At 45.6% G+C, this 12543-nt stretch overlaps 2 protein-coding genes across 2 annotated transcripts; one reads left to right on the forward strand and one right to left on the reverse strand.

The window, feature by feature from the left end:
• The first annotated feature begins 1921 nt into the window (after window positions 1-1921).
• Window positions 1922-5455, forward strand: LOC135641163 (probably inactive leucine-rich repeat receptor-like protein kinase At3g28040). The gene is made up of 2 exons (XM_065156266.1): window positions 1922-3758; window positions 3842-5455. The coding sequence occupies exons 1-2, from the start codon at window positions 2212-2214 to the stop codon at window positions 5304-5306; spliced, it is 3012 nt and encodes a 1003-aa protein (XP_065012338.1). The 5' UTR covers window positions 1922-2211; the 3' UTR covers window positions 5307-5455.
• Window positions 5456-5604: 149 nt separating this feature from the next.
• LOC103987135 (riboflavin biosynthesis protein PYRR, chloroplastic) lies at window positions 5605-12525 on the reverse strand. The gene is made up of 9 exons (XM_009405343.3): window positions 12108-12525; window positions 10184-10318; window positions 9576-9675; window positions 9276-9401; window positions 8866-9179; window positions 8412-8531; window positions 6904-7149; window positions 6635-6760; window positions 5605-6019 (listed from the first exon to the last, which is right to left on the reverse strand). Exons 1-9 carry the CDS (start codon window positions 12471-12473, stop codon window positions 5768-5770), a joined length of 1785 nt encoding a protein of 594 aa, XP_009403618.2. The 5' UTR covers window positions 12474-12525; the 3' UTR covers window positions 5605-5767.
• Window positions 12526-12543: the final 18 nt, after the last annotated feature.

Raw genomic sequence — 12543 nt, forward strand, 5'->3', positions numbered from 1 at the left:
CGGTGTAGTCGTCTCCTCCGGGTAGGAACTCCTCGCCTACGTGTCCGGAGGGGACCTTCGGCTTCGCACCTGCACAAAGGTCGGGCCGGGGTGCTCGGCCCGACCCCTCCAACGATCAAGTTAGCAGATGTGGAGGGGGTTTCAGATGAAGAAGTATTTTTGTGTGTCTGTCTCCCCCCCTCTTTCTGATGAACGAGAGGGTATTTATAGGGAAGCTTACTGCTTCCTGAGCTGCCTGCTTGTAGAGGGCAGACTGGTAGCATCTGACTTTGTGTGGGTGTGGCGTGAAGAATTGAGCTTTAGCAGGATGTTAATGCGCCTCGATCGACGTTCCGGTCTGCATTGATCAGGTGCTGTTGCGTGAGGCGTCATCTGACGTCAACCGAGTCTTATCATAATTACTATCCTCATCATTGTGGCTAAAGTATAATGTGCAAAAGAACTAACTCTACGTAAGCAAAGACTACTAAATTTGAGGGTTCTATGTTATTAAAGCAATGCTCGTAAAGTTGATGAGCATATATGACTGACTGAGATCGAGTCATGGCAGGAGGAAGTCGCAATCAATCTCTTAAATGAACACGGAATGAGTAAGATTGTTGGATATGCACTTAATTACGTGCGCTGTGATCGGACCGGTGGTCAAATTCATGTGCATAAGAGTCCTATGAATTCAAATCTTCGTAACATCTTTTAATATGATACTAAACACGAAGCTTAGAGAGAGTTTCGTCAACCTCGACTCGAGAGAGAGAGAGAGAGAGAGAGAGAAAGGACGTACAGAGACAGACGAACATCGTCCTCGTCGACACACGAGCAGAGACAGAGGAAGGAATCTGGTCGGTCTCACGCCAAATTGAAACGTAAAAGCTGCTGTACCCTTTGGCCGATGCCTATTCTTGCAAGAATCATCAGCAAGAAACCCCGGTCACAATCGCTTTCTCCCACGCCCAATAGCAACTTTTGCATGTGACCTCCACGCTACCCCATGCCCCGTCTCCTCATGTGTCGCCGCCCTCGACGCGTCCCAGGAGTTGTCCATTGTCGTTTCCTGTAGCAGGAGCAGGTGAAGCAGCAGCAGCACTTCGAGTTGCAATGGTAGCGAGGGGAAAGCACTTGTTGCACCTTTGAAATGGCTGCAGTTGATCGAATCCTACCATGGCCTGAGAGATTTATCGGTTCTATTTTCCCTCTCTAGTCAGCAAGCTGCCATTTCAGGCTTCTTGCAGCGATTACAGCTGATTCAACCCTGGTATATCTGGACTGAGATTTAGGTGCTCGGTTTTCTCTCTCCACCATCTCGAGCAATATGAAATGGACAGCAGACTCAACAGGCTACCACTTCAGTTTTCTTGAAGTGGCTGCAGTACCAAGTAGTGATGTTTAAGTGTTCAGTGTGATGACTAGCTACCACTCGAGAGCTTAATTTTCTCGCACTTCGATCTGCAGTCAGAAAGCTACAGCTTTGAGAAGTGCTTTTGGATTGTCCAGTTGCTGGTTTCAAAACATTTTGGCACGCAAGTTGGAAAGCTACAGCTTTGAGCTCACATATATGTGGATGTGACATCTGCTTCGTCTCATATACAGGGTTGAGATGTCTCGGACACAACTCATCAATCCTTCGTAGAAGAGCTCAATTCGCGGGCATCATTACAAGATGAAATGTATAACTCATCTGTATGAGTTCCAGATTGTTTGGCTCACTCATGGCCTTCTCGATGGACGGCTATATCTGATCTGATACGAATCAGACATCCCGGGGAGAGCTGCGTGGGTAAACAAGCAACAAGCATCAAGATGTCAGTGGTGTATGGATGCTCAAAGCATCCTCTTCGACCAACGTCTGGAGCATCTTCTTTTTATTCTCCCATGGTGTATATGATTTGTAGTGCCATGTCGCGACGCAGCTATGCAAGCAAAATTTGGGAAGGGGTCGCGCCCTTCCTTGCTCACAGAAGCTAGCGGACATGGACGCAACAGTCCCCGATAACGTGACTCTCCTCTTCCTCGTCGCCTTTCCTGTATTTTGGTGCTATCCTTCCATCAATTCCAAGTGTGTGCTGTAACATAACACTCGGATGCCTCAGTTCCTGAATCCAACCAGCCGGCAGAAGAAGACAGCCGAAGTCAGTCCAAGAAACGCACAGGTAGGTAGATTGGTCCATAGATACATAGCAGCAGCGGCTGCAGCTGCTGCTGCTTGCGGCAAAGATGATGATGGTGATGAGATTCACTGACTTCCTCCTCCTCCAAATCCTTGTAGCGGTAGTCGCCTGCGCCGTGGACCTGCCGGCGCCGCTGAACGACGAGGTGCTGGGCCTCATCGTCTTCAAGGCGGCGCTGGAGGACCCGACGGCGGCGCTGGCGTCGTGGAACGAGGACGACTCCACCCCATGCAGCTGGGCGCATGTCGAGTGCGACCCGGCCACGTCCCGGGTGAGCCGCCTCGCCCTTGACTCGCTCTCCCTCTCTGGGCCTCTTCCCCGTGGCCTCGACCGCCTCCCCGCCCTCGTCGCCCTCTCCCTCTCCAATAACAACCTCTCCGGGCCAATCCTGCCGGGCCTCTCCCTCCTCCCCGCCCTCCACTCCCTCGACCTCAGCCGCAACGCTTTCTCCGGTGGCTTACCCGACGACCTCGCCCGCCTGCCCTCCATCCGCTCCCTTGACCTCTCCTCCAACGCCCTCTCCGGCCCCCTCCTCAGCTCCATCTTCTCCAATGCCACATGCGGCACCCTCCGCTTCCTTTCGCTCGCGAGCAACCGCCTCGAGGGCCCCTTGCCTGCCGCATTGTCCCGCTGCTCCTTCCTCCTCCAGCTCGACCTCTCCGGCAACCGGCTCTCCGGCGCGACGGACTTCGCCACGGGCCTCTGGTCCCTCTCCCGGCTGCGAGTGCTGGACCTCTCTCTTAATTCTTTCTCCGGAGGAGTCCCTGTGGGGATCGCGCGCCTGCATACCCTCAAGAGCCTCCACCTGAACGGCAATCGGTTCTCGGGGCCCATCCCGGCCGGCGTCGGTCTCTGCCCGCATCTCAGCAGCTTGGATTTGAGCTACAACTCGTTCGTCGGAGACCTTCCGAGTTCCATGCGTTACCTCCATTCTCTGACTTCTCTCAGCTTGTCGAACAACCGGCTGTCCGGCGACATTCCGTCGTGGATCGGCAACTTGACAGCCATCCAGCACTTGGACTTATCCGACAACAAGCTCACCGGAAACCTGCCGTCTTCGCTCGGCGGCCTCACAGATCTGAATTATCTGAGCCTAACCAATAACATGCTCACCGGAGCCATCCCCAACTCGATCGCAGGATGCACGAAACTCACCGAGCTCCATCTGAAGGGGAACGGCCTCGATGGCAACATCCCGAAGGGGCTGTTCGATCTGGGGCTACAGGTTCTCGACTTGTCATCGAACGGGCTCACCGGAACAATGCCGGCAGGGTCGACGTGGATATCGGAGACGCTGCAGTCACTGGATCTATCGGATAATAAGCTCACCGGCACCATTCCGCCGGAGATGGCGCTGTACTTCGGTCTTAGGTACTTGAACCTCTCATGGAACGACTTCCGCACCCAGCTGCCGCCGGAGCTTGGCTTGTTTCGGAACCTGTCGGTGTTGGATCTCCGCAGAAGCGCGTTGTATGGGTCGATCCCCGGAGATCTTTGCGAGTCCGGTAGCCTCTCTGTTCTGCAACTGGACGGCAACTCTCTGACCGGCCCCATCCCCGAGGAGATCGGCAACTGCTCGTCCTTGTATCTTCTGTGAGTAGCTAAAATCGCTGTGCTTCTCTATGTTTCCCATCCAAACAGAGACGATTCTGATCGGATTCGTTGATGTTGTTTAGGAGCTTTTCCCATAACAGCTTAAACGGATCGATTCCGGCCTCCATGGCCGAGCTAAAGAAGCTTGAAATCCTCAAGCTGGAGTTCAACAACTTGAGCGGCGAGATACCGCAGCAGCTCGGCCGCCTGGACAACCTCCTCGCCGTAAACATATCGCACAACCAGCTCATCGGTCGGCTTCCGGTGGGAGGCGTATTCCAGAGCCTAGACCAGAGCGCGCTGCAGGGCAACCTCGGCCTCTGCACTCCCCTGGTGGCGGAGCCATGCAAGTTGAACGTCCCCAAGCCGTTGGTGCTCGACCCATACGCTTACATCAACGGCAACAACAACGACAACGACGTGCCCACCGTCGCGAACCCGGCGGTGTCGATGCGGCACAGGAGGTTCCTCAGCGTGTCGTCGATCGTCGCCATCTCGGCTGCTCTCGTCATAGTTCTCGGGGTGGTGGTGGTCACTCTGCTCAACATTTCGGCTCGGAGGAGGATTGGGCTCCTGGAGAACGCCTTGGAGAGCATGTGCTCGAGCTCGACGAGATCGACGGGACCTGCCGTGGGGAGGATGGTGGTGTTTGGCCCCAGAAGCAGTCTGAGATCGGAGGATCTGGTTGGTGGCGCCGAGGCCTTACTGACCAAGGCGGCCGAGCTAGGGAGGGGAGTCTTCGGCACGGTCTACCGAGCATCGATCGGAGGAGGAGGGACGATCGCCGTCAAGAAGCTCTTGACAGCTAACATAGTTCAGTACCATGACGACTTCGATCGCGAGGTTCGGATACTGGGCAAGGTGATGCACCCGAATCTGGTGCAGCTGAAGGGCTACTACTGGACTCCTCAGCTGCAGCTACTGATCTCGGACTACGCCCCCCACGGGAGCTTGCACGCCAGGCTTCACGAGAGGCCAGAGGCCATACCACCTCTCTCCTGGGCGGATCGCTTCAAGATCGCGCTGGGGACGGCGAAGGGCATCGCCCACTTGCACCAGTCGTTCCGCCCTCCCATCGTCCACTACAACCTGAAGCCGACTAACATACTCCTGGACGAGAAGTGCGAGCCCAAGATCTCCGATTTCGGGCTGGTGCGGCTGCTGCAGAAGCTCGACAAGCACATGATCAGCAGCAGATTCCAGAGTGCGATGGGCTACATGGCGCCGGAGCTGGCGTGCCAGAGCCTGAGGGTGAACGAGAAGTGCGACATATACGGCTTCGGGGTGCTGATCCTGGAGCTGGTGACGGGGAAGAAGCCGGTGGAGTACGGAGAGGACGATGTGGTGATTCTGATCGACCATGTGAGGGCGCTCGTGGAACAGGGCAACGCGGTGGAGTGCGTCGACTCGAGCATGGGGGAGTTCCCGGAGGAGGAGGTGCTGCCGGTGCTGAAGCTGGGGTTGGTTTGCACCTCTCAGATACCGTCGAGTAGGCCTTCCATGGCCGAGGTGGTTCAGATACTGCAGGTGATAAAAGCGCCGCTGTAGGGAGACCAATGGAAAGCTTTCTGTCTGAGTTAGCGCTCGCTCTCCCTCTCCCTCTCCCTCTCTCCCATCGACTTGTGAGGGAGACATGCCGGTCTGTATCACTTTCCCTTTTGCTGCTCGGCTAATGCAACTATTGTATCGGTTGATCATATGATCGTTGATGGCATGATCATCTCTATTATTTGATCGAGAATTACATATCCTTCACTGCATTAATACCATCCTTATCTAAAAGATAAATAATAAAAATAAAATTCGAATTCAAAACCTTCGGATGAACTGTAAAAATCTCTATCGATTCAAAAAAATATTAATATTTTTTTATCAATAAAAAACAAAAACTATTATCCAGAAATTTATTACATTAAAATGATCCTTTAAAAAAGTAACACAGCTCTAAACTTATTACTATATCAAAAAGTACATTCACACTATAACTTACACCATCAAGAAGAGATTGTTTAAGAAACAACACTTGTTTTTGAGCTTTCTTCCAAGATCTCTGTTCTTAGTTGCATCAGTAGCCTGCCCAAGTAATTTAGGCCCTCTCCCTCCCGGCCTCCGCCCCAGAAGAGATCATGGGGTGATGCTTCCACGAGAACAGAGCCTGCAGTTGAGCAAAGCATGGCTTCTAAATGCGGATACGTCGAGAATTTGCATTTGAGAGCCCCGTACATGATGTCTATCTTGGCAGAGTCCCAGTCAGCACGAACCTGGTGGGCATGAGAGTAAGATTTAGGCATATACTTCAAACATTATCAGAATACAATCCGTATGTTTATTCCAACGGCTCTAGATAGAAAGGACCTAATTGTTGTAGGTTTGGCATAACCATGGAAGTTTAACCAGCAGTAAAGAAATTTCATAGCTCATCCACAAAAAATCAGCTAACCGGATAGTGGAAACTCATCCCCAAGAAGTTGGCCCAAAGTTCCAAGTCTAGCTTTCAATTTTCACACCGAACGTAATATGCGCTTTTGTTGTCTGAGTCCAATGAGCAGGATACAGGGAATAACTATTTCATCAAGTAATTTAAAAAACAAGAGAAGATGAGAATGGAAAATGGAAGAATGAGGAGCAATGGATTATATTTAATTTTATATTCACCAACAATCGTTCGCCGTGTACAATTGTACACAATTGTAGATTAAAAAGCCAACAACGTAAAAAAGAGAAGTGCAGTTTTTAATTGTTTCAAGGCACCTTTCGAGAAGTTCACAAGGGATATATAACTGGTGAAAGACCATAGGGATCCTACTTTTGTTCTAAAGAAAAGGTATAAAAGATTTAGAATAAGGCAACAAAACCCCTAGATAGAAAGAGCATACCACTTCAGGGTGTTGTCTCTGCAATTTTCTTCCCAGCCGCGATGCTTCCTCTGGGCTTTTTGCCATCTTTATCTGTTCAAAGGCATCTTTAGCGAGAGGATTATCAACTCCCACAAACTTGTGTGCCTGCAGACCATGTTAATACTCATCTTGAATGATTTATTATTTAACACTACTACAAGGAGCTACTTCAGAAAGTTACCATGTAAGTCTTTGTGAAATAATACGATATGATAGAATCAAGTCACCAGTAGGCCATCACAATTTACCTGATAATAGTGTTCCATGGTTGACCATGTCAAGTTATTTCCATTTTCATCAGGCATTTGTATAGGATGTGGGGAGTAGTTTGAGAATGCTCCATATGGATCCCATGTCTTATAAAAGGATATAATTTTTGTATCAAATGGAGAAACTGTTGGATCAAGGACTGAAATTTCATCTGATGATGGGATTACAGGTGAAAGATCCGGAATGGGCTGAAGAAATCCACTTATAAGCATGTCTGGTCCAACCTAGCTTCCAAGGAAAAAGCATGACACAGATTAAAAGTGAACTACATAGGAAAAACAAACAAATGGTTATCATGTCCAACAGTTCAAACTTCAAACAAATATATAATATAGTTTGAGAATAAAAAAAATCTGAAGAACGTCTTCAGTGTTGAACGATTTTTAAGGGATTTGACTTGCATCAAAAAGCAGACTGCGAATGAAAAAGACAATGCCACTCCATTTATCTAGCCAATTACTATTTCTGCCATTTTATCTTATTTTTTCCATATTCTTGTGATGCTATGATATGCTCAACAAAATGATATTTGGACAGGCATTTGTTGTCTGCTGCCTTGAAATAAATAACAATAACCATACTCCAAACATCTAAACTAACATTACTAGGTGGTAATTTGTTATATGTTCTTGTTCATCCTTTAGAGACAGTTATAAATGTCAGTGACCAGTAACTTTTCAAGGATGAGACCATTTTGATGGTGACATATAGATTTAAGTGGCCTAACCTCAAGCAACACATGGCTTTAGCAATTGCACAATGTTTTAATAGTCAGGTAGTAAGGTTTAGGGACAAAGAAATATACAGGTTTACTATAACAAATGTACCTTTGGTCTACCAAAGCCTCGATGTTGTTTTAGATCTGCCTAGAACAGCAAGAGCATGATTCTGAAATTGTCACAACCTTACTTGAACAGGATCTGTTCTATAAGCTCGTACAACTATCTCCTTGAGGTCCAAAGAGACGGGCATCATAGAAGATGGGTTACTCAAAATGACATTTTTTCCTCTACAACCATCCATTTGATGCTTCTGATAGCCAACCTTTTCTTTAGAAGGGCGATTATGTTGCACTTGTCAATGTAAAACCATGTATAACCAAATTGCACAATATAAAAAAAGAGTCAAAAAGGTAAAACGAAAATTAGATATTAGTCAAAATTTTCTATTGCTTAGTTGTGGCAATGTCAATGAATAACCGTTATATGCTTTCTGAGAATTTACAGAGTATAACCACAACCAGTCACAGGGCCAGAGACTGACTAGTTAAATCAGGTTTGACAACCAACAAAGTCCAATGGCAAGAAAGAATCTATTTAAACTAATGGACAATCCCAATTTTTTATGCCATCAAGAGCATGGACAATTGGCTATTCTAATTTACAGAAAAATTATAACAGTCACATGGTACACCAATAACAAATAAAATTAAGATGAGCATATATTGCAACATGAAAGTTGAAAAATAACATATCCAAGGACTTACTTGCTCATAAGAGACATCAATTAAATTCAATGCTTGTGTCATTTGAACCATCCCTAAGTCACCAACTGGGGATGGAGCATTTACTCCCCCAATAATTTTTGGTGCAACAAATGCATAAACCTGCCACATAGTACAGCTAAGAACAAGGAGCTAAAAAATATACATATATATAGTAAACAAAATAGTTAATCTACTTTAATAAGAAATCTAAAGAAGATACCAGTTGAAAGCAATGAAAAGATAATTTGACTAAAAAGGTTTAAGGTTAAACATTCTTTCCTGATACAATTAGTCTTTTATGCTATTCATACATAAACCTTAAAATCGATTAGAAATATTATCTAATACACATTATAAACCATGCATGAGTAGAAGAGGAGTTAAAGATTCAGAAACAGTTAAAGACACAAGAGCAAAACTCTTTTGATTGTTCCAATATTAATTTAGTAGCTACCTTATGTATGACACCGGATGAAATAGCAGGTGCAGAAAGAGCCCCACCGCACTCCCATAGTACCGAGAGGTACCCACGGTCATAGCAATATTCCATAACATCTCTAGAGTTCAGAATATCAAACTCCACCACTTCTACACCCTTTTTTGCAAGCTTTTTCTGCAAATCTCTGCGAGCACCTCTTTGTGTTGTAACTATAGTGTAAGCTTCAGTAACATTCCAGAGCTTTGCTTCATCAGGAAGATTTAGAGTTCGTGACATCACAATCCTTACAGGAACATGTCCTCCTCCATGTCTGGCAGTTAGCTGTGGATCTGAGGTAACATAAAAAAGATGTAATATCACCTCATACAAGAAACAAGAGCAATTTTATCAGCTCTTTTACTTGAAACGTATTTGCAGATGTTTACCATCACGACGCACAGTATTCCCCCCTACAACGATGGCATCACTTCTACCACGCAACTCAAATACGCGACCTCTAGATACCTTGCTACTTATCCAGGAAGCATGTCCACTCATAGTTGCAATTTTACCTGTATATAACAAGCCTTTAAATATTATTATGATCACTGAAGGATCCAAAAAGCAGCTCTTAGAAAGTTGGAAGTTCAAGTGTTTGAGAGATTTGATAGGCAACAAAAATGTAACACGCTTAGCGCTTAAACACAAAGAAAGAGGTACATAACAGAAAAGAACTTATTTCTCACCGTCCAAGGTCATAGCATACTTGAGAACAGAAAATGGAACACGAAAGGCAGCTCTATAAAGTAATGGAGCATTTACCATAAGGCAGGACTTCAAAGCATCCTATAATAGAAGTTTCAAAATGTTAAGAGGAAGAAGTTTGATATACATAGATTAATAGCTTCTGAAAACTACATAAATATTACATATGCATCATGTAATTAGAGTAAATTATTTACAAATTTTCTGGCTTTGTGCCTGTTAATATGCAAAGAAGTCTTTAGCATTTTGAGTTTAAACTTCTTGAGGAAATGACCAATTTGTAACTAACTAAAATGCAATCCAGGTTCTAAGTATTGAACATCAGTTCAAGCTAAGTGGTACAAATTTATTTTAACCACTTTCACCATTCAAGATATAAAGCTGTGCTGCAAAAATTGCATTATCAGTATTGAACATAGTTGAATTTCTAAGGAACAATTTGTCACATTTGAGAATAAAAATAAAGGTATCAAAACTTATGCATGTGCAATGTTCTCTTACCAACTAGCATTAAAATGAGAAACAGAAATAGAATGAAAGAAACAAAAGTAATGTAACCTAACCTGTGATCTAACATGAAAACCATTACCTCAAAGGTCTTGCTCTGCAAATCTTCCCCAAGAACATCAACTTGAACACTTTCACTTCTTAGTGATTGTATCGCTTTCCCTCGTAGATGTTGGAGTGGATGTCTAAGGCCAATTACAACCCTTGAAATTCCTGCCTAACTAATTAAGGTATCAAATGATAAACAAATTCATTTTAGGTGCTGTCTATTTGAGTAAATTAGAAAGTTACTTTCCCTTGTTTAAGCAAATAAAAAGACTTCTTAAATCACTATCTACATTTACCAAAGAATGCATTTGCAAGTCAAAATTTATTTAGAATTTTTTGGCTTGTTAAAGATTGGATATTAACAGGAACTTGTTAAACATTGGAGAATGAATGGGTTCTTTACACTCCAAAATGAAAAACAATCTCAAAATTCAACAAATGAAAAAAGAAACTGTATTAAAGAAGACAACAATGGTCAAAAAAATCAATGCATGGAAGCAAATCTTTGAGATGAATGTTTGACCAAATAAAACTTTTAATAAATATAAGCAAGGTTGTCAAATAAGAGAATTTTGTAACAACTTACCAGTTGGTCTCTGTGATTTGTCATTCAAGTTCTAGCTGGTAGCCAAGGAAGTAACATTTCTAGTTGGAGACTTGGAGAAGAAGAGAAGAAGATACAAATCCAACATTTGTTTTTTTCTTGTTCATGTGACAAGGCTCCTAGACATGTCAAGTCCTTATAGTCTGAAGCAAGGTTCGCCGTACCGTACCGTACCGGCGTTTCGACCCAGGCTCGGTACCGGTACGGTACGGTATACCGCTCGGTACACCCAGGTGTACCGAGCGGTACACTCACGTGTACCGAGCACTGTACACTGCTACAGTGTTACTGTACACTGCTACAGTACTCGGTACGGTACGGGGCGGTCCGCGTACCGGTCGTCTCTCGGACCGGTACGTACCGCCCGTACCGAGCGGTACGATTCGGTAAGTAAAACCTTGGTCTGAAGCAAGCTTTATAGAGGAACAAGCTTGATATGATTATCTTGCCCAGACAATTCTTGATAAATGCAGCTGACAACTGTGAACTCTACGGTAATGTAACTAAAAATTTCATTCTAGCTTTAATCATATACAACATAACTACCACAGAGGACGGAAATCATGTCAATATTTTTCATCACATTGGAAATAAAACTACATCTACCACATATGATCCATGACTAACACTAATATGAAACTCAAGAAAGCCAAGTTAGAACCTTTAACCTAAATCAGGCAGCGAGAAATGACACATGACATTTCACCACTTTTGAAGCAAAGCTGTCTCAAGTATATACACATCCCACGAGCAGCAATAACAAAGCAAAAAGAAGTAAAGATGCATACATGGCTGTATGTGCTATACCAAATATCATATGCTGGTGCCATATTATCTAGGTAGACTATTATCAACAACAGTACTCCAAAGTCCAACGGGGTGATTCTCAAAATATTAAGAAGACATAGCTTGTGACCTCGACTATATATATGTCTAGCTGTGAAAGAAAGTAATGGAACTTCTATCGAAGACTATAATGATGAAATGAAACTGCGCATACCAAGCACACGGAACATTAGATGGATGGACCATTCAACTAAAAAACTAAAAGCAATTGAAGGAACCAAAGGCATCTGCAACACACTAGTCTTGGTCACCTGGAATCCAAAACGCCCCATAAAGAGAAAAAGGGAAATGGAGGAATGGAAGTAAACTGTGAAGCTACATATCTGATAGTCCCAAAGACACCTTTTTTATACAAGATTGGCAGATAAAACATCAAACCCGTTGAGATATTTTAACAAACAACTCGCAACCATGTCAACAAACAGCGAATGAGTACATGATATGACACCATAAAAAACTCAGCTTTTCACGACCTAACGAGAAACAGAGGAAGGAATGTGGCGCGGACCTGGACGAGGGAGGAGACGGCGGTGTGATCGGAGTAGCAATCACCGGGCTCCATGTTGAGGTAGGCGGTGGCGCCGCGAGCAAGGCCGCCGGCCTTCTCGACGGCCTGGAGCTCCGCGCACTTGGTACCCTGCGCGTAGAGAAAGCCCTCTCCGACCACGTCTCCGCATCTTGCGATCACGCACCCGAAGTTAGGGTGGGGCGAGGTGTGCCCCGCCGAGAGGTCGGCCACCTCCGCCGCCCGCCGGAGGAGCGCCGCCTCCTCCGCGGTTGCGGCGTCCGTCACGGCGCACCGAATCGGACGGCGTCGGCGGAGCGTGAGCGCCGGAGCGGCGAAGGTGACTGCCGCACCTCCTATCAGCGGCATTCTTATCGTGAGAGAGACCGTATTCTAGCGGTCTAGGAATTAAGCGGAGGCACGCAGATATAAGCAGAAG

Source organism: Musa acuminata, chromosome BXJ3-6, assembly GCF_036884655.1.
Source record: "Musa acuminata AAA Group cultivar baxijiao chromosome BXJ3-6, Cavendish_Baxijiao_AAA, whole genome shotgun sequence".
In the NCBI taxonomy this organism is placed as follows: Eukaryota; Viridiplantae; Streptophyta; class Magnoliopsida; order Zingiberales; family Musaceae; genus Musa; species Musa acuminata.